Consider the following 18516-nt stretch of genomic DNA (forward strand, 5'->3'; position numbering starts at 1 on the left):
GACCTTTGACTTTAATAATCATGCTTATTAAGTATTCAATCAATCAAAACAAGCTTGTAGGTCTGCCATTTGTACCGACTGTTCACCAATTATTATGACATGGCCAGATTAGGGACCCTATAGGGTTCATGCAGTTACGTTACGCAAAACATGTCAGCAGTAGAAACAGGGAACATATATTTGTTCTCTAGTTAGCTAGTGAAAATGAAAATGTTTCAATAGGGTGTGGGTGTGTCCCCGGGTTTGTACAGGGTGGTAATGATGAGGAATCCGTCTCCCGTTTTCCATGCAGCATAATGCAGCGGCAACGGCAGCAGAACGCCACACAAAGGCCTCTAATAGCATCCTTTAATATGGACCACAGCAGGAGAGCTGGCCCCTAATACAAACGACGGCTCTTTAGATCTCACATCTCTAATGTGAGCCTCGTAAGGAAAAGACTACTGGTGTGTTCATGGCATGTCCTTGCTATACAGCATTGATACGTACATATTTAGCCACTGACACCAATCTGAAAAGGGTGTGTTGAAAAGAATCTTATCTAAAATTATCTACAAGATCGTTTGTGAGCGATTGTGAGATTGAAGATTGACTATTTTTGAACAGCTAAATGTACAAGATAGGGTTAAAGTGGTTAAAATGATTGTGAACTAATTTAGGCTGGGGACCCCCTGGAACCCCTTCAAGAGCCCCTGGGGGACCTCACCGGGACCCCACTTTGAGAACCACAGGATACCGCATGTGTCCGTTCCGTGACACATCACAGCGTAGCTGCATGTGTGGCGTCATCGGATTTGATATAAATGTGGAATCCTCAGAAACGCTCTCCCGGTGCTTCAACTGCGGTCGCATGGAGCTTATGCAAAGTGGACGGGTGATAAGAGGGATTTTGGACGCATGCATGCATGCGCACGCACACACACACCAAAGCCCCAATGAGACTCCCATGGCCTGGTGATGAGGTGCGCCGAATTATTTTTCATCATGACAACAGGCAGGAGCGGTTTGAGTCCAGGGTTCTCCCACTGCACTAAACCGCCACCTTGCTCCCGGCCCAGGGCGCCGACGCTCTGATGAATAATATGCATCCAATTAGTTCAGTTTTTATTTTTGCACAATTTAACTGTTAATGAGCATTTACAAATGTATTAACCTGCACTACAAACTGAACTAAAATGCAATTAGTAACCCATCTGTCAACACATTAAACTTGAGGAGTTGACGAACATCTGGAAATATTGAACTGATCTTTATTCATTTTAAAACTCTGTCTGCAGGCCACTCATATATACATGTTATACCTGTTCCCACTCAGAACACAATGCGAGGTTTTACATTTTGTACAAGCTAATCTAATATGGATTCTCTTCATATACAAATACAACCCCATAGTAGAAGGAAGTCCCGATCAGAACGACTACTCTCCAGCCAAGTTAAGTCCTCAATAAAACCAGGGTGTGTCACCCCAAACTGTACGTAATAACATCCAACCTTAGGTTTGAGTATTCAGGTCATAGAAGGTTGTTTTTATCAAAACGATAATGGAAACAAGCTTGTACATCCTCAAGAAAAAGCCCAGGTGCAGGACAAACTGGTCAATAATAGGTAAAAAAGAATAAAGAGTCCACACACCGGAAAGTTACTTGCTCCCTGATGTCGACCCTACAATATGTCGGCTGAAAACATTAATAAACTGACTGGGAGCAACCGAGCAAGTCACTTTCCAGTGTCTAGACTCATTCATTTTCACCAGTTTTATCAAAATGACCATGATGTTACAATTCTAACATCATACTGCAAGTTTCCATGAGAATAGTCCAGTAATAAAAGATAAATGATATGAACAGCACAATGCTCTAAAAGCTTCAAGTCACTGTCAGGGAAGACTAGACCCGTCATGGGTTATTAGCCAGGCTCACAGGAAGCCATCTTGAATCTCTGAAGCCAAATATTCACACTTTTTTTCTGGCACATCTCTAGGTACTGTTAGACCTTATGAACTGAATGCTGCTCTGGCAAATGTGATTCTTTCATCAGGGCATATTATGAACATCGGAAGCATAGACTGTGACTCAATAACACTGAAACAGCAGCTTGGTGACAAACGACATTACTGGAACAAATGCAAACAGTTAATGTGCATCTATAATAATAAACATAGGCTGGTTTTATGTTGAAATAGTCATATACATTTATACATCCTTAAAAAAAAAAAAGAACGGCAACTAACTACAGGCTCAAATTACATGGAAAAATAATTTAAAAAATAAATTCAATCAACATAATTCATGGTTAACGCCAAGGCATGTGTCATGTCAAGTCATGGTTCATTACGTGTGTGCGGCCTCATCTGTTGCCAAAGCCAATTAACCACCTAAACCCTATATACTTGACTGGAGTCCCCCAGGGCTCTATACTAGGGTCCCTGCTGTTTTCGCTGTACGTGTAAATATTTCCGCCGAATGTACGTCCCCAGAACAGGAACACTAGGGTTCAAGTGGGTAAAGGCGTGTCCGAGTGCAACGTGAGAAAAACGTAGGCTAACAGACAATGTGTTTGTGCAGTTTGTACGTCACATATACAAGCACCGCCCCCTGGACGTCAGCCAATGGCACACTGGCTCCGACTGCTTTCACCCCTCCTCTTCCCACTTGGAGACCAATGGCATATCTCCGCTCCCAGGAGGAGGAGGAGTTAGGAAAAAGGAAAAGTTCTGACCACAAAGACAAAAAAAATGTATCCAGGTCCAGCTACTCAAAGTGGGCCTTAAAATTAAAAGGCCTTGATGCAAAATATACATTTTGCATCAAGTCTATTTAATTAAAGGCCTTTTATAAACTTTTAAAAAATACTTTGAGTGCCTGGACTATTGTTTTGTGGTTATAACTTTTTTCCTTTTTCCTGAACATTCTCTTCCATAAGCACCGGTGGTTTGAGGGATACCAGTCACGCTCCTGTAAGCTCTCTCTTCAGGAGGAGGAGTTTATCTGTGTTCATGAACCTCACAGAGCAACCAGACCAGCGCCGGCCTCTGACGGGAGGAGGAGGAGAACGACAGCGGGACAGGGGGCACCTCCTAACTGCTCCTCCTCCGCTCCTCTCAGCAGGAGCAGTTTCCGCAGCCCTTCACGCCGTTCATGATCTCCTCCTGCAGTTTCTTCCTCTCCTCCTCTTTGGCGGACAGTGGTTTCTCGGCGGGCGTCTCGGCCACGCCGCCACTGTTGAGGATCTTGCTGTTCTGGGTGTTCCACAGCTCGGCGTACAGGCTGCCGGGCATGCTCAGGAGCGTGGCGTGGTTTCCGCGCTCCGCTACTTTACCCTGGGAGAGAGAGGAGCAGAGGAGGAGCAAGAAGTGAGGGTCAAGGCTGTGAGGAAGAGAGAGACTGGAGGAGTTCCTAGAATTGGAGTTATTACCTATTTGCATCTGTCTGCTGGAAGAGCTTGGAAGCTCAAAACATCACCTTGGAAAATGTCACCTTGGTGGTAATTCAATGAAAAATAACTATTGTGGAGCTTGATCCAGCGTGCAGACGTTTTTCCTTTTTTTGTTTTTTTGTTCTTTTGTCCAGCAACTGTGACTTCACATTTGGATGTGTTAGTTCAGTTTTTTGCTGCTTCTTCCCCCGCCTCCATGAAGATCTTGGACATCATGATGCCAATCTGTGACGCCCGCCGTCAATACAGTAACTATGACTTTGTATTTGAGCAAGATTTCAGGCCGATCTGACTGCCATTGACTTCTATTATGAAAATCAAGTTAAATATTTCATTCATATTTCATTTATTTGGAAAGAATAAAAAATATTCCATATGTAAAAATGGAGATTGTATCAACAACAACCCCCTACCCTAGCACAGAGGTCTGCACGGACCCCATTAAAAAGAGTCAAATCAAAGCTCTCAGGAGAGCAAGATCTCCAAACATTCACATCTGGGTCACGGTCAATATTTCCTCTGGTAATTTGACTGACGTTTTCATCCCGTCAGACTGCTCTGCTTAGAAAATGTTAAATAATTACCCACTGAAGATTTAAAAAGGTTATTCAAAAAGGACCCCTCAGGTAAATGAGTCCCCAGAATAGGGCTATTTTTCTGTATCAGTGCTGCCCCCACTCCAACACCTGGCCCTCAGTTTACACACAAATTTATAGTCAAAAGACCACCATTGATTTGTTTTATTCTTTTGACAGAAATGTACAAATATATTGTTGTCATGATATGCATGTATGTATATTTTTATCAATAAAAACTTCAATAAATCAATCAAAAGAAAGGGTCTCCTCAGCCAAGAGAAGGCTACGTAAAATAATAATTTAAATAAAATGTATGTCACTGTGTCACACAAAAGGTGAAAATTAACCGCAACAATAATATCAGGACGATGCACACACTACATTCACTTTAGAAATCTAGGCATTCCACATAAGGTTGTATGCCTCCACCAACCAGTTGCCGTTTACATGCGTCTGTCCAGACTCATAATAGTAATATGTAGGGAATGAAGACTTAAGGAATTTAATGAACGTGTTTGTGAGGTCCCAGTGACCCAGGGGTCGTTTAGGGGGTTCCAGGGGGGGCCAGAAAAAAAAGAATGTAATAGCATGCAAATCAGTTTAACCATTTTAACCCTATTTTATACTTCGGCTATTCAAACATAGCAGATCTACAAGCTCACAACGTGTCAACTATTTTTGATTTTCTTTTTTAGAATTTGAAATATTGTTATATATGTTTTTTAAACACACATTTTCACTCATCTTCTCCCTGGCACAAAATCTTTTCAGATGTGGTTCTGTGGCCAAACGCATAACAATTTGGGGGTCCTTGACATGAAAATATTTGAGAACCACTGTTCATACTTATGTAGTGTCTTTCTGACCACAGATCAGTGTGTCTGAGTCTCTGTGGAGTCATGGAGGCCCTGCCGCCTCCCCAACAACTGTTCCCTCCTCTCTGCCGCAAAAACATGGGACACATGCAGACTGCACAGACACACACACACACACAAACACGCATATGCACGTACATGCACCCGCCTCCATCCCACACAGTCAAACACAAATAATGGCACCCCCTTCCCCCACCTCCCAGGAGCGCATGCAGAGGTGTCGGCGTCATCTTTAGCTCGCACGAGTCATGCACGTGCCCGCTTCCACTCGTTATTTTAATGAGCACCCCTCCCCCCCTCCCCCCCCCCCTCCAGGCATTCCTCCGCTCATGACACCAGCAAACGCTGTGCCGCTGCAGCCGCATCACACGCTAAACAAGCCTCCTCGCCGCGACCCCTCTGATCCCCGCCATCTGATGCGCGACACTCACTCCACCAAGGCTTGATTCACACTTTCAGTTGCACCGAAAACGGCACATCTACAAGCTCACTAAAACGTCGCGCCTCGACACTCGTCAGCTTGTAGATCCACTGTTTTCGGTGTGTGTGCGACGTGCCGATTCACAACTACGCATAAATCGCCCTTTACACCTCTCAGTTTCATCACGCATTCAACTCTGCAACGGATGGATAATGTCACGGCACCTTTCCTTACAGGTCGCATTATAAACGCTGCATCGCGGAGTGTTGTGTGGAGGTCAAATGCACGCATCGTTTTTCTTGGAATGACTTGAGCGCTGGTGTCACAGATGCTTCTGGCACCGATGTACGCTCGACACACAGAGGAAGGTATTGAAATAAAACATGGCTACTACACTTGTCTGGCTGTGTATTTTAGCTCTCATTTCTGCACAGTTGAACGGCACATACAGTAGAGAGGTGTTTCTTTCACACAGGCCGTTGAGTAAAGGCGGCCATTGAAGGGGCGAGGCGTTTTGGTTTCCAGTCCGGGGCGAGGCGTTCATCATGGGTGTCTGGGCAGCGGGCCCAGCGCACAGTTATTAGTCAGTGAGACAAACAAGACCGTTCCTTCCAACCATCGCACCATCTGACTGCAGCGAGCGGTCGCGTCTGACTGCTCTAATGAGTTCTTATGAAGAGAAACATTACGCTGACAGTGGCCTGTTGTTCTCGGGACTTAACCCATTAAATCGTTTTGATTTTTTCTCTTCTGGGGGTTCCCCTGGCAAAAAAACATTTTCAGATGGGGGGTCCGCGGACAAATACATGTCAATTTGGGGGTCCTTGGCACAATTTTTTTTGAGAACCACTGATTTAGAAGGCATTTTGTAGAATCAGCCTCAGGTCTTAATGGGTTAATGAGATGTGGCCAACAATGCGTTTTTTCATCACGCACAGTATGTTGAAGAAAGGTGAGTGACAAGTGGCAGAAATTGAGCCTGCCTGCTAAGTTCCCTGGTCATTACTCCTATCAATACACCAGCCACCTAATTGGAGCGGTAATTAACACGGCATACTTTTGTAGCAGACAAACCTGACCCGCCATTTAATTGGCCATTTATGAAGCCACCGCTAACACTGGAACCAGTGGTGGGAAGTAACTACTGTAAGTGCATTTACTGTACTTAAGTACCATTTTGAAGTACTTTCTTCTTTACTTGAGTATTTACATTTTTCCAAACGTGATACTTCCACTCCAATAAATCTCAGGGGGCACAGATTTTACTTTTTACAACACTACATTTATCCGACAGCTTTTAGATACTAGTTACTTCTCAGATTTAGATTATTAAAACAATTATTAAAAATCAAAAAAATAGCACATCACAGATAGCTCATTTCAAATAGCATGATAAATTGTAGTTAAATAATGTGATATAAATGATTCTGAAATATGTAATCTCCATAATAAATATTTTTACTACTTTAAGTATATTTTGATGTTAATACTTTTGTACTTTGAATTAAGCTTTTTGTTTATTTGAAACGGAGTGTTTTTACTTTGTGGCATTGATACTTTTATTTAAGCAAATAAATCTGAATAGAGGCTTGATGAGATGAACCGGTTCTTACCTGATTGAGGACGATGATCTCATCAGCGTCAACGATGGTGGACAGTCTGTGGGCGATGAACACCGATGTTCTGTCTTTGACCATCTCCTTCATCGACCTCAGAATGTTCTGAATAGAATGGAATATAATATTTTATATGGCAGACAATTAAAAACAACATCACCATAAAAGCACCAAAATATTATAAAATCAGCTTGAGCTTGTTTCCACTGTGGTCCATTAAAACACTAAACAAACTCAGAAGAATATACAGAACAACGGTGTTGTGGTGACCCACATCGAGAGACATTGAGAGACATTCACCAAAGAGGGCTTGTCCTTTTAAGAGCAGGGGTTAAGGGAGATAGTGACTTCTGGTTCCGGGTTAATGGTGTGGTTGTTATTGCTGACCGCAGTGACTGAATGAATGTATGGACTTACGGTGAAGCTAAGTAAACTACCTCGACTTGCCTATGTCTCCTGCCTCACTGTTTATTACTCCAGTCCACAGTGTAAAAAAACACAAAATTAAATACTAATATAAACAGTAAAGACAGAACACATCTGACAAAAGACTTCACAAAGGCACACAGTGACACTGAGACAAGGGGCTGGACAGCCAGGGGAGTTTATCCAATTCCAGTTTGTATTTACGTGAAGCCATGATTTAAGATGACCATTACACTTTATCAGGGAATAACACTGGAATACACCCCAGGCAAATACAATCATAAAAATCGTAAAAGCTTCATAAAAATGAAATATGAAATATTTGTATTATATTGTAGGCTTACTCATCTGAAAAAATAAGATGCAAAAATATGAATGACAGGATATATATGAAATCAGCCCTGGAGCATTAACTTTAAGGTAATTTGGTTAAATAAACAGTGCTCAGAAATATATGGCTTTGTGCGTTCATGAAGTTGTTTGCTCTCCGTTCCAATGTTATATGATGGGAAGAAAAAAAGCTACGAGGCAATATGAAAATACTAAACTTGCAAATGAAGACTGAACTCCTTTTCATTCTATCGATGCTTCTTTTCACCTGACAGTAAAGGAGTTTCCCCAGGAGGACGTAATAGAACTCTGACTGTGACCCTCCCAGTCCCACTAACCATTTAAACCCTCTTTACTTAGTAAAACGGACCCGAGTTGCAACTGAACTTGGTACACTCTTTTTTTCACTCTACACCAAACTTCTTTGGCAAAAATAGGCTGTCTACAAGCTGACAACACATCGCGACGCGTTGTCAGCTTGTATAGCCTATTTATGGCGAATGTTTCCCCAAGAATAGGTATGCTGCGTGATAGTTTTATACAACTAGATTCTGACAAGTCCCAGAAAAGACACGCTGTGATTGACCAGAAGTCACTTTGAGTGGTAGTTGGGGCAAACGCTCGCCCAAAAACATGATTTACGATTCTGTGCCTGCAGCGGGATTCAATCAGCGGGGGTTGGACGCCCTCAAACCCCTCCCTTTATTTTTTGCTACTTAATCACTGAACCGCTTGTTGTACAGACAAGGTAGTCAACCTTAGTGGACTCGGCTGACAGTCCTTGTGATTAGTGTAAATTAGGCTGGCCCGGCCTGGACCACTGGCCTAGCGGTCCAGGCACCTAGGCTCAGTGTAGCCTGACAGTGTCGCAGGTTCAAGTCCCAGTCCTGACGGCCTTTGATGCATGTCACTCCCCATCTCTCTCTCCCTATTTCCTGTCAGCCTACTGTGCTGTCAATAAAGGCATAAAGGCCCAAAAATAAATCTTTAAATTAGGCCCGCCCCCTTTTACCCTAGCAATGGCCTACTACACCCTAGTAACCACTCGTTTACTTTTAATAGATACACACAAATGGCAAACATTTCTGCTCAACATAATTATGCTTTTAAATTGATAAAATCAAATTTAATTTAAACCTAAACTATATTGAAACACTTGAACACTATACTGTTTAGTAGACCAGGGTAGCTCGGGGGCGTATTATTTACCTCTATACCAAATCTCTTTGCCGAACAGCTCGTTGTGATGCGTTGTGGACTTTAGATAGCTATTTTTGCCCCCAGAACAGGAACGCTAGGGTTCAAGTCGTTAATCTTCTTCTACATTTAAGAGGGTACATTCCTCCAAATGCTTTTCTACTCAAAAATAAACATAATTTTCTTTACAGTTGTTTTCAGCGAGCCCACGCAGTTTTCCCCAGAAGCTGCTTTTTTCTAGTTAATGTTAACATTTACAAAGACTGTGGGCTTTACGCTCAACTAGGGATTTGGTAAGGGAGAAATGGTGGCAGGTGGCAGGGGGTGGGGTACGCATGTGTGTGTGTGTGCATGCGCGCACCCACACGCCCACACAAACGAGCTCATTCCTGAGCCAATCACCAAGCACTAATCATGCTGTGAGAAAGAAACAAAGAGATTTGTGGATTTACTTGAATGAGTGAATGTATACATCTGTGTTCTTATGAGCTGGCAGCCTACATGAACAGCACGCTGTCAGCGTGTGTGTACCTGGATTACTATATTTGTAAGGGCCAAATGTCCCCACAAGTATAGTATAATTTGAGGGGGAAAAATACATTGTGAGGACCATTTTCCTGGTCCTTCATGGTTAAAAAAGATTTTCAGATTTTCAGAGTACAATTAGTTAGGTTTAGACATTTAGAGGTAAGGTTTATGGTTTGGAGTTACCGTATATTTCCACATAGTAGCCCCCTTCCTAATACCACGCCAGGGGTCTGACACCATTTTGCGTAGTAAACGCCCCGTCCAAATAAACGCCCCAGTCCGTGCAAACGCTGGGGTGATTATTTGCAGTTTCTTCAGCCCAATCGATATTTCAGTGCATGACGGTGTCGTGCACCGGAAATAGCAAATCTACAAGCTCACAACGCGTCGCAGACAATTCTTAAGCCTAACTTATACTTTGTTGCATGATGGTGGTGTGTGCCAAAAATAGCAGATCTACAAGCTCACAACGCGTCGCGGACACGACACTTTGTGAGCTCCTAGGTCACAATGCATTGTACAATGTGCTATGGACTGGCAAAAAAAAAGCCCCAAAAAAAGGCTGTCATAAAATCTGCGTCCTAACATGCCGATATCCTCACATACAGTGATACAAACATGTACATGCGTGTGTGTGTGCGTGCGTTCACTATTATGCTCACCTCTTCTGTAATAGAGTCCAGGGAGGATGTAGCCTCGTCATACAGTAGAATGGGTGGGTTCTTCAGTACGGCGCGAGCGATGGCCACGCGCTGCTTCTCCCCTCCTGGAAACAAAACCAACACCACAATTAACCCATTAAGACCGGGAAAGCATCCGTCACTTCAGATTTTAACCACTTTTAACCACGATCTTCTACTTTGGCTATTCAAAAATAGCAGATCTACAAGCTCATAGCGAGCACCAGGGATTCTACAAATGTCTTCTATATCTTTTTTTCTGAAAAAACTCATGTTGCTATACTGTATTTGTCAGTGGTGCTCACACTTTTTTCACGTTAAAGACCCCCCAAAATGATATGTATTTGGCCATGGACCCCCATCTCAAAATATTTCGTTCCAGGGACCCCCAAGAAGCACTTTTATTATCTATTTATTTATTCTAAGATTTGCAAAATGTTTCCATTTTTTTTTTTAAATAACAGATCTACAAGTTCAGAGCTTGTAGATCTGCTATTTTTGAATAGCCAAAGAAATCTCAAAATTACACCGATGTGTTCCTGGTCTTAATGGATTAATTGCGAGCAGAAAAGAAGCAGGACACAAAGATTTCTCCCACTGTGCACATGGCCTTTATTACATGCGAGCTGAGCGAAAGACTTTTGAAAGCAGCCCGGTGTTTGGCACACAGATATAAATACCACTGACAGCGGAGGAGAGTGCGGCACAGGAGGTGAAACGCTCGCACGGCCCTGCGCTGACCCTCCAGCGCCCAACGCTCGAGCGGCAGTCACGTACCAACCGCAGACAAATTAATGAGAAGTCAGTCATCTCTAAATATTATACCTCTCCCTCTCATCTCATCACTCACACGACGAAAGCTCCTACCGTTGCGGTAATTGTGTCTAGGATGTTGAGTCAAAGTGCTCGCCGTGGCGTGTTTACAAGGCCGATACATGAGTAATGCAGGAATGCAGGGAGCCAAATTGCTAAATAAGCCTGCCAGGCAACAAGTTGCTATGAATAGCTCACAAACCAACATAGAAATTGACAATAAAACAACTGCATGTTTTTTTTTTTGAAAAGAGAAATTGTTCTGTCTCTCAAAGCCGTCAGAAGAAGTTTTGTTGACACAGAGTTTACCCGCAGTCGCCACGTAGGTGTAGAAACTGATGTGCAGCGGAGGAGCAGTGTGGGGGATCGGAGCTAATTCTGGGCTCCGTGCTAATAACGTGATGATAACGGAGTCTGAAGGAAAACAACTTTTGAGTCCACAACAACATCAGGTATTCAGTTGGTTTCACATAACACATTAGTCTTACAGGACTTTACTCCAGTAAGACCAGGAACGCATCCGTGTCATTTTAAGATTTCTTTGGCTATTCAAAAATAGCAGATATACAAGCTCGATACGAGTGTTTGTTCAATAAAGAGAGATACATGGTCTGACATAGGGAGCGCTCGACGGACAAAAGGTGTCCGTTTTGTCTCCCCCTCCGGTCCCACCGTCAGCCCGGCAAGCCCGCATTCCTGTCTGTCCGGTTGCGGACAGCACTCAGCCCGACGTGCATGTTCTTTCCGTTTGCATGAAGTACCCATGGCGAACTTAGGCAGTAGTGAGAAAAACGTTTCCTCTGCCCCTCCTTCTCCAAAAAAAAAAAAGAGTAGGTGGAACTACTTGAGTAAATGTACTTAATTACTTAAACCACTACCCGTCGATCCGCAAGTCCATGACCAAATGAACCCCAGCTTAAACACACATTTAATATAGCACAGTGCAGTAGGGGGCAAAACTCAAGTTTTGTCGACAACCTTTGTTTTTGTCTAGTTTGTGGCCATCTACAAGCTCGAGCTTGTAGATCTGCTATTTTTGAAAAATCGTGAAAATGTGTGAAAATCTTTGAATATATCTTTTTTAAAGCGAACATTTGTAACTCCAATCTTTGCTTCTGGGGGGGGGGGGGGGGGGTCCCTGGAACAAATCATTTTGAGATGGGGGTCCGCGGCCAAACATATCTAAAAATGTTTTCTAAATCCTAACAGTATGTTGCTATATCAGTGGTGCTCCAACTTTTCCATGTCAAGGACCCCCAAAAGCATTTGTATTTGGCCGCGGACCCCCATCTCAAAATGTTTTGTTCCAGGGACCCCTAGAAGCACAGATCAGAGTGAACACAACATATATATGTGTGTGTGTGTGTGTGTGTGTGTGTGTGTGTGTGTGTGTGTGTGTGTATATGTATATGTATATGTATATATGTATAATATATATATATATATATATATATATATATATATATATATATATATATATATATATATATATATATATATATATATATATATATATATATATATATATATATATATATATATGTGTATATACATATACATATATACAAATTTTCCAAAAAAAATGCAGATTTACAGCACCTATACACCCTGAATTTCTTTACTGAAAATAGCCAATCTACAAGCTTGTAGATCATCTATTTTCATTCAATGTTCATTCAACGTCCCACAAAATGTTGTTGGACCACCTGTTCTGAGTATAATAAATAAAGAGTGAGTGATTCTTTCTGCCGATTCATTCTGCTTCACATAACGTAAATGTTGGTTAGTAATTCACACAGGAAAAGGACCAGTATATTCTTCATTACAGCATTACGATTTTCAAACATTGTTGCATATAAATCAATAATCAGCCAATTATTCAATATAACTTGACCCTCGTTCCAAACAATTCATATTGGTTGAATTCTAATAATGTGAGATGCTGAATTGGTGTACAGGGAGAAAAGGAGGGGACCAAGTATATAGCCCTGGGTACTCCAGTCAAGGAAGTACATAGGGTTTAAAGGATGGTGTAAATTATATTATTTTGTTAAAATAACTGTTAAATATCGCTCCATCTCTCCAGCATTTTAGTAGACATCCATTTTCAAGTCGGTATACCAATTTCATCCAATTAGGAGAGAGAACTCATACAGGATGCATAATAATCAAGTGAGATTCAGAGATGCTCATAGGCCTGCGTCCTGCGTCTCTGACGCACCATATTGAGAAAGGACGCATTCATGGCACCGTTGTTGCGTCCATGGGACGCACTACAATTTAGCGGAAATTACCGCGGATTTGAAGGCCATCCGTGGATTTCAAAGCCGTCCGCGGATTACAAGGCATAGTGCAGAAAACAAGAAAAATCTCGGTAAAACACCGCCGTATGGAGAAGTATTCTCTCTCTGTCTCAGGGCAGTGCGAGCTGCTGCTAGAGGGAGAGAAAGTGAGAGTGCTACGCAACTTACAGCCCAACTTCAAAGCAAGTTAACGATGGCTCGTTGACCCCAATTTGACCACTAGGCAATCAACACTGAACAGCACTAATTAATGGCAGCTGTGATTCTTGTGTCTTTCCGTGCAGCCAGATATCAAATAATTCCCTGTAGAGCAGGGGTCTTCAGTGTTTTCAGGCCAAGGACCCCCTAGTTGAGAGAGAGATGAAGCAGGGACCCCCTCTATATTGTATAAAATTGTGTTTCAGATAAACTTTTGCTGCTCTTTTTTCCCTTTACACACCTATAACTCCAAAAATAGCCGATCTACAAGCTCACAAGTGTGAGCTTGTAGATCTGCTCTTTTTGGCTAAAGTTCTCCTCAGAAAAGGGATACTAGGATTCAAGTGGTTAATGTAAAAAAAAATCAAGTACTAGTTGTCGGATTTGGAATTGTGTACTTTTCTTTCAGATACATGTTCTACATGAATATAACCATATAAGATGAAACACGAGTTAAACGCTGTGCATTTTTGTGGGACCCATAAAATGTCCCTGGGAACCATCTAAAAGACCACCCTTGCATCCCAGGACCCATTACATTGAAAACCTAGCAACATCACTGGAGATTGGAAGTAATGAAACAAATAAATTAGCAGACAAAATTGGACGTACAGTAGAACAAATTATCTTTGTGGGGTTCTCTCGCCTGATTGGATAAAACTTTAACCCACCTGAACATTTATTTTCTGTTCATTAAAGAGTTGGAGAGACTGTGAGACCCCTGTTACTGAACAATAACAATGATTCCTATCGGAATATAGAATTAAAATGTTTTAACAATTTACTAACAACTAATAATATCACTGGCTTTTGTCACATGATTTTGTTTACAATTGAAGTAAAAAAATCCCAAAATGTAGACATTGAAATACAATTTTGAAACCGATTTAATGATTTCATAACCAGTATACAGGATGAATGACATTCTAAGCTCACACAACAAATAAATAAGGGTAGTTCTTGTGAAGAACAATATATCGGTGTGGCTGAAATTTCGGGTATTATCTGACTTTTTTGACGACATCGGCAATTATGCAACCAGTTAGGAACCAAATGGACCCTTATGGGTCTGTAAAAATGGAACCAAATGGAGTTAAATTAACATTGATTTTACAATTTAAATTGGGGTCCCAGAGATAGAAATGCCATTAAATAGGGGTCCGTAGCCCAATGCATGTCAAACTGGGGGTCCTTGAAATTAAAATGGTTGAGAATCACTGCTAGAGCCGTAAAAACAAATCTTCTCTTATGAGGGTCCACTACCTGGCTTATCTTTTCCAAAGGGGGTCCGCGGACTAATAAATGTCAATTTGGGGGTCCTTGACATGAAAAGGTTTGAGAACCACTGGTCTAGGGCTCTCCAAAAATCTGTATCGCTGTCGCTCCCAGAAATCTGCCATCGTTCGGGCTTTAGTGTGTGAGGTTGTGGGTGTGGCCTATACCTGACAGCTTGAGGCCTCTCTCGCCGACCTGGGTGTCGTAGCCATGGGGCATCTTCAGGATGGCATCGTGGATGCCAGCCAGCTGTGCCACACGGTACACATCCTCTGCAGATGCCCTGATGTTCCCGTACTGCAGGTTGAAGAAGATGGTGTTGTGGAACAGAACAGCATCCTGGGGGGCGAAGAACAACATGTTTTCCTTTTTAATAGATGATGATTATTATTATTAAGCAGTTTGTTTTTTGCGTTATCCAGGATTAACCAATTAAGACCGGGAAAGCATCTGTGTCATTTTAGATTTTAACCACTTTAACCATTATATTATACTTTGGATATTCAAAAATAGCAGATATACAAGCTCATAGCGCATGCCGCGCTATGAGCTTGTATATCTGCAAAGTAATGTTGCAAGCTGAGCTACAACAACATGGCAAAAGTAGTAGATGCTACATCACTTTTTCCAACATTGAACCAACTTCATTCCAAGTCGGTGTTCTCTCAGTGATCAATAAAGCTGTCAGTCAGACAGACAGGCAGGCAGGCAATAACTGTTCACTTCAATTGTGTATTAAACAATATGCTGTGTTCTCTGCTCTCACTGCTCTGAAACCAATTTGGCAAAAAGAGCAAACAAAAATATCTGCTCCACATAATAACAAAGAGCATATAAAGTATGTACTGTGTGTTCCTCTCTCTCTCTCTGTGTGTGTGTGTGTGTGTGTGTGTGTGTGTGTGTGTGTGTGTGTGTGTGTGTGTGTGTGTGTGTGTGTGTGTGTGTGTGTGTGTGTGTGTGTGTGTGTGTGTGTGTGTGTGTGTGTGTGTGTGTGTGTGTGTGTGTGTGTGTGTGGACCTGTTTGCATGGGTGTGCACTGCTCAATTTAGACTTGGGAACAATTGCTGGACAAAAAAAATAAAAAATAAATATGTGCTCCACACAACATTACAAAAACACATGTTCTCTAGATAACAGTTGATGTGTGTGTGTACGAGAGAGAGAGAGAGGCCCATCTAAGGCCAATCAAGTAGAAACCAGCACAGATCTGTCCGCAGGAATCATCTCATGACAGGGCTCACGTGTTTTTTATCAGACGGCTGCATCCGGCCAATCACAGTGTAAGAATGGCCAGGTGTGGATAAATGTGCCGGCTGAAAACGATTGACATTTAACTATCACACTCCTAGATATTCTTGTTTCAGAGCCTAGGCCTCGCCCCCTCAGGTTTATGATGACATGAAGAAGTGGAATTCGGCGAAGAAGAGCAACTTCTCCGACATGCAGATAAGATATTTTAATGGCGAATAATTAAAAAACTATTCGATAATTGAGGTCCTTGGCCTGCTGTCAGCGTGCACAAGAAACATGAGGCTGATCAGCCTAATGGAGAGATTAGCGGCAGAAAGCACACACTTGCTTGCACATACAAGCAAGCAATAATGTATTTATACACATCTTCTCTGTCAGGTGGAAACCTTTATGTCCAAAACCATTACTTTTCAAGACATAGAAAAAAGAACCCGTGTAGCAATGGATCAGATGTAGTTATTATTTATTCACAAGCTCTTGTAGTTAATACTTTTCAGTGGTTCATTATTTATAAAACCAGACAATTTCTCAAAAGTAGCAAAAATTGCTACTTTCACTACTTCAGCATGACACTCTTGTACAACGAAAAACCAGGAAATGTTTAAATATGGAGATACAAGGTTTCTACCCAACATACAGTATATATTGTTTTGTTTTGATTGTAGCAAAGACGCATATAGAGAGGACTGCAAAAACAAGGAGAACAGGGAGGAAAATCCACCATAACAAATAATTCACCATCTGTTTTGATCAAATTGGCCAAAGTTTGGCTGAATTCACTTTAGTTCTTATAGTTTCTCATTGTTCTATGCTGCCCCCTCATTGTAGGGAAATTGAGCAAATGCCTTTTGGTTTTCACAAATAGTGAAATGATCAGATCTACTGTAAAAGCAAACAATGTGTTAAAATGCGCCACGTTGTGCCATTTTCACTATGCGCAATGTTGTGCTATTTTCACTATGCATCACGTTGTGCTATTTTCACTATGCGCCACCTTGTGTCATTTTCTCTATGGGCCACGTTGTGCTAATTAAAAGAAAACTAGAGGGCGGCAAAAAAGTGGCCACTTAAAAAGTGCAGTGTGAGCTTGTAATCTGCTATTTTTGCTTTTTTTTGCATGTAATGACATGTCCAAAATAGGGATTAATGAATGGATGGTTGCAGAAAGAAAAGAAGTGTTCATAAGTGTATCTAAAAATCTGATTAATCTGAAAGAAAAAAAAACATGGTGTGGAGGGAATATGAATAAAAGACCCGAATTCTTAGGTTAAAATGCAAAAGCTAGGGGGTGGCAATTCCCATCCCCTGGAACCCTAAATGACGCTCCAGTGTGTGATGTTGTTAAGTGTGTTCAGACCTGAGGGATGACGCCCACAGACTTCCTCAGGCTGTCCAGGCTGACATCCTTGATGTTCTGACCAGCGATGTAGATGTTCCCCTGCTGGGGTTCATAGAAGCGGAACAACATGCGCACGAGGGTGCTCTTCCTGCAACCCCACCACAACACCAACCATCAGTCAATGAAAACGTCCATCAGTCATCAAACAACATCTTGCTTAAGGTGTAAGCAAACAAATAAAATAAAGAATATGAACACATTTTTTTTTTTAATAGATTGTTTATAGATTATATTAAATTTAACAACTATGAAAAGAATATTTAACTTGAATTACATTAATACTCAATGGGCCTCATTCACTAAGCTCTTTTACGCACACATGTTGTACTTATCAGCACTTTTACACGTTGAGAGTGTGACTGAGAGTGACTGATTCATCAATATTTTTTTGTAGGTGAATTTTGACGGATGTCCGCTCAGAGGCAGATTTACATGAGACCAAAGCTTTTGTCAACACAAAAAAAAAGTGATGTCAAACGAGCTATTGCATATTATAGTCATGATACAAACTCAACCGATCTTTTTTTCTTTTCAGTTGACGCATTTAGAGCTGAATTATTAGTTCCCTCGGCGTGTGTGCCGTTTCTGCAAGTGTGGCCACAGTTTCACCTATTGGGCTTTCATGCCAACTCCAATGTCGCGCTATTAATTTATGATATTGATCACATGAACGCAGTCTTACAATCTGATGAGGATACAGTAGACCTCTCCTACAGTAGGTCCATTACCCATTTCCAATTCCGATGTAAGACAGTTTTCGTCCAAAGGACATATTCCCCTCAGTAATCAATAAAGCTCTGATAAAATATTGGCGGATTCCAGCATCATCTATTTAAATCGGCTAAGGTGAGTGAGCAATTGTTCAGTAGAAAGGGCTTAAAGGTATATAATATCCATTCCAAGTTGTATTACCCTTTGGTCGTGAGGTTAAACTTAACGTTCAGCGGATCCATCGTGTGAGCGACTCGCTTGCACTGACCTACAAGTTGTCAAATGGGCGAGTCCCGCCGCGTTGTACGCTTGTAGATCTGTCCATTTTGAAGAGAGATTATGTTTGACATTGACGTTGGATGTTTCCGGTTGCCTTTTATGGTCTTAAATGGGGCGTGGAAGAATGCAAATGATCTCCGTGTGCGCACGCCTCTGACTTTCAAACAAAAATGAGATACACCTGTGATCCGCACATATCAG

At 41.8% G+C, this 18516-nt stretch overlaps 1 protein-coding gene across 2 annotated transcripts in view; it reads right to left on the minus strand.

Annotated features, from left to right (window-relative positions):
• Positions 1 to 1230: 1230 nt before the first annotated feature.
• abcb7 (ATP-binding cassette, sub-family B (MDR/TAP), member 7) overlaps positions 1231 to 18516 on the minus strand; it is a 45335-nt gene continuing 28049 nt past the window's right edge. Inside the window, exons 12-17 of one of the 2 annotated variants that reach the window (XM_084085868.1) lie at positions 17284 to 17413; positions 14843 to 15014; positions 10069 to 10172; positions 6923 to 7030; positions 3093 to 3319; positions 1231 to 3055 (exon numbers count right to left, since the gene is read on the minus strand). In XM_084085868.1, the coding sequence (XP_083941994.1) occupies positions 3101 to 3319; positions 6923 to 7030; positions 10069 to 10172; positions 14843 to 15014; positions 17284 to 17413 (733 nt within the window). In that variant the 3' untranslated portion in view covers positions 1231 to 3055; positions 3093 to 3100. Of the gene's footprint in view, positions 3320 to 6922; positions 7031 to 10068; positions 10173 to 14842; positions 15015 to 17283; positions 17414 to 18516 lie in introns of both variants that reach the window. The other variant, XM_084085867.1, reaches the window with a different exon arrangement.

Source organism: Gymnoscopelus microlampas, assembly GCF_963454915.1.
Source record: "Gymnoscopelus microlampas genome assembly, chromosome: 18".
NCBI lineage: Eukaryota > Metazoa > Chordata > Actinopteri > Myctophiformes > Myctophidae > Gymnoscopelus > Gymnoscopelus microlampas.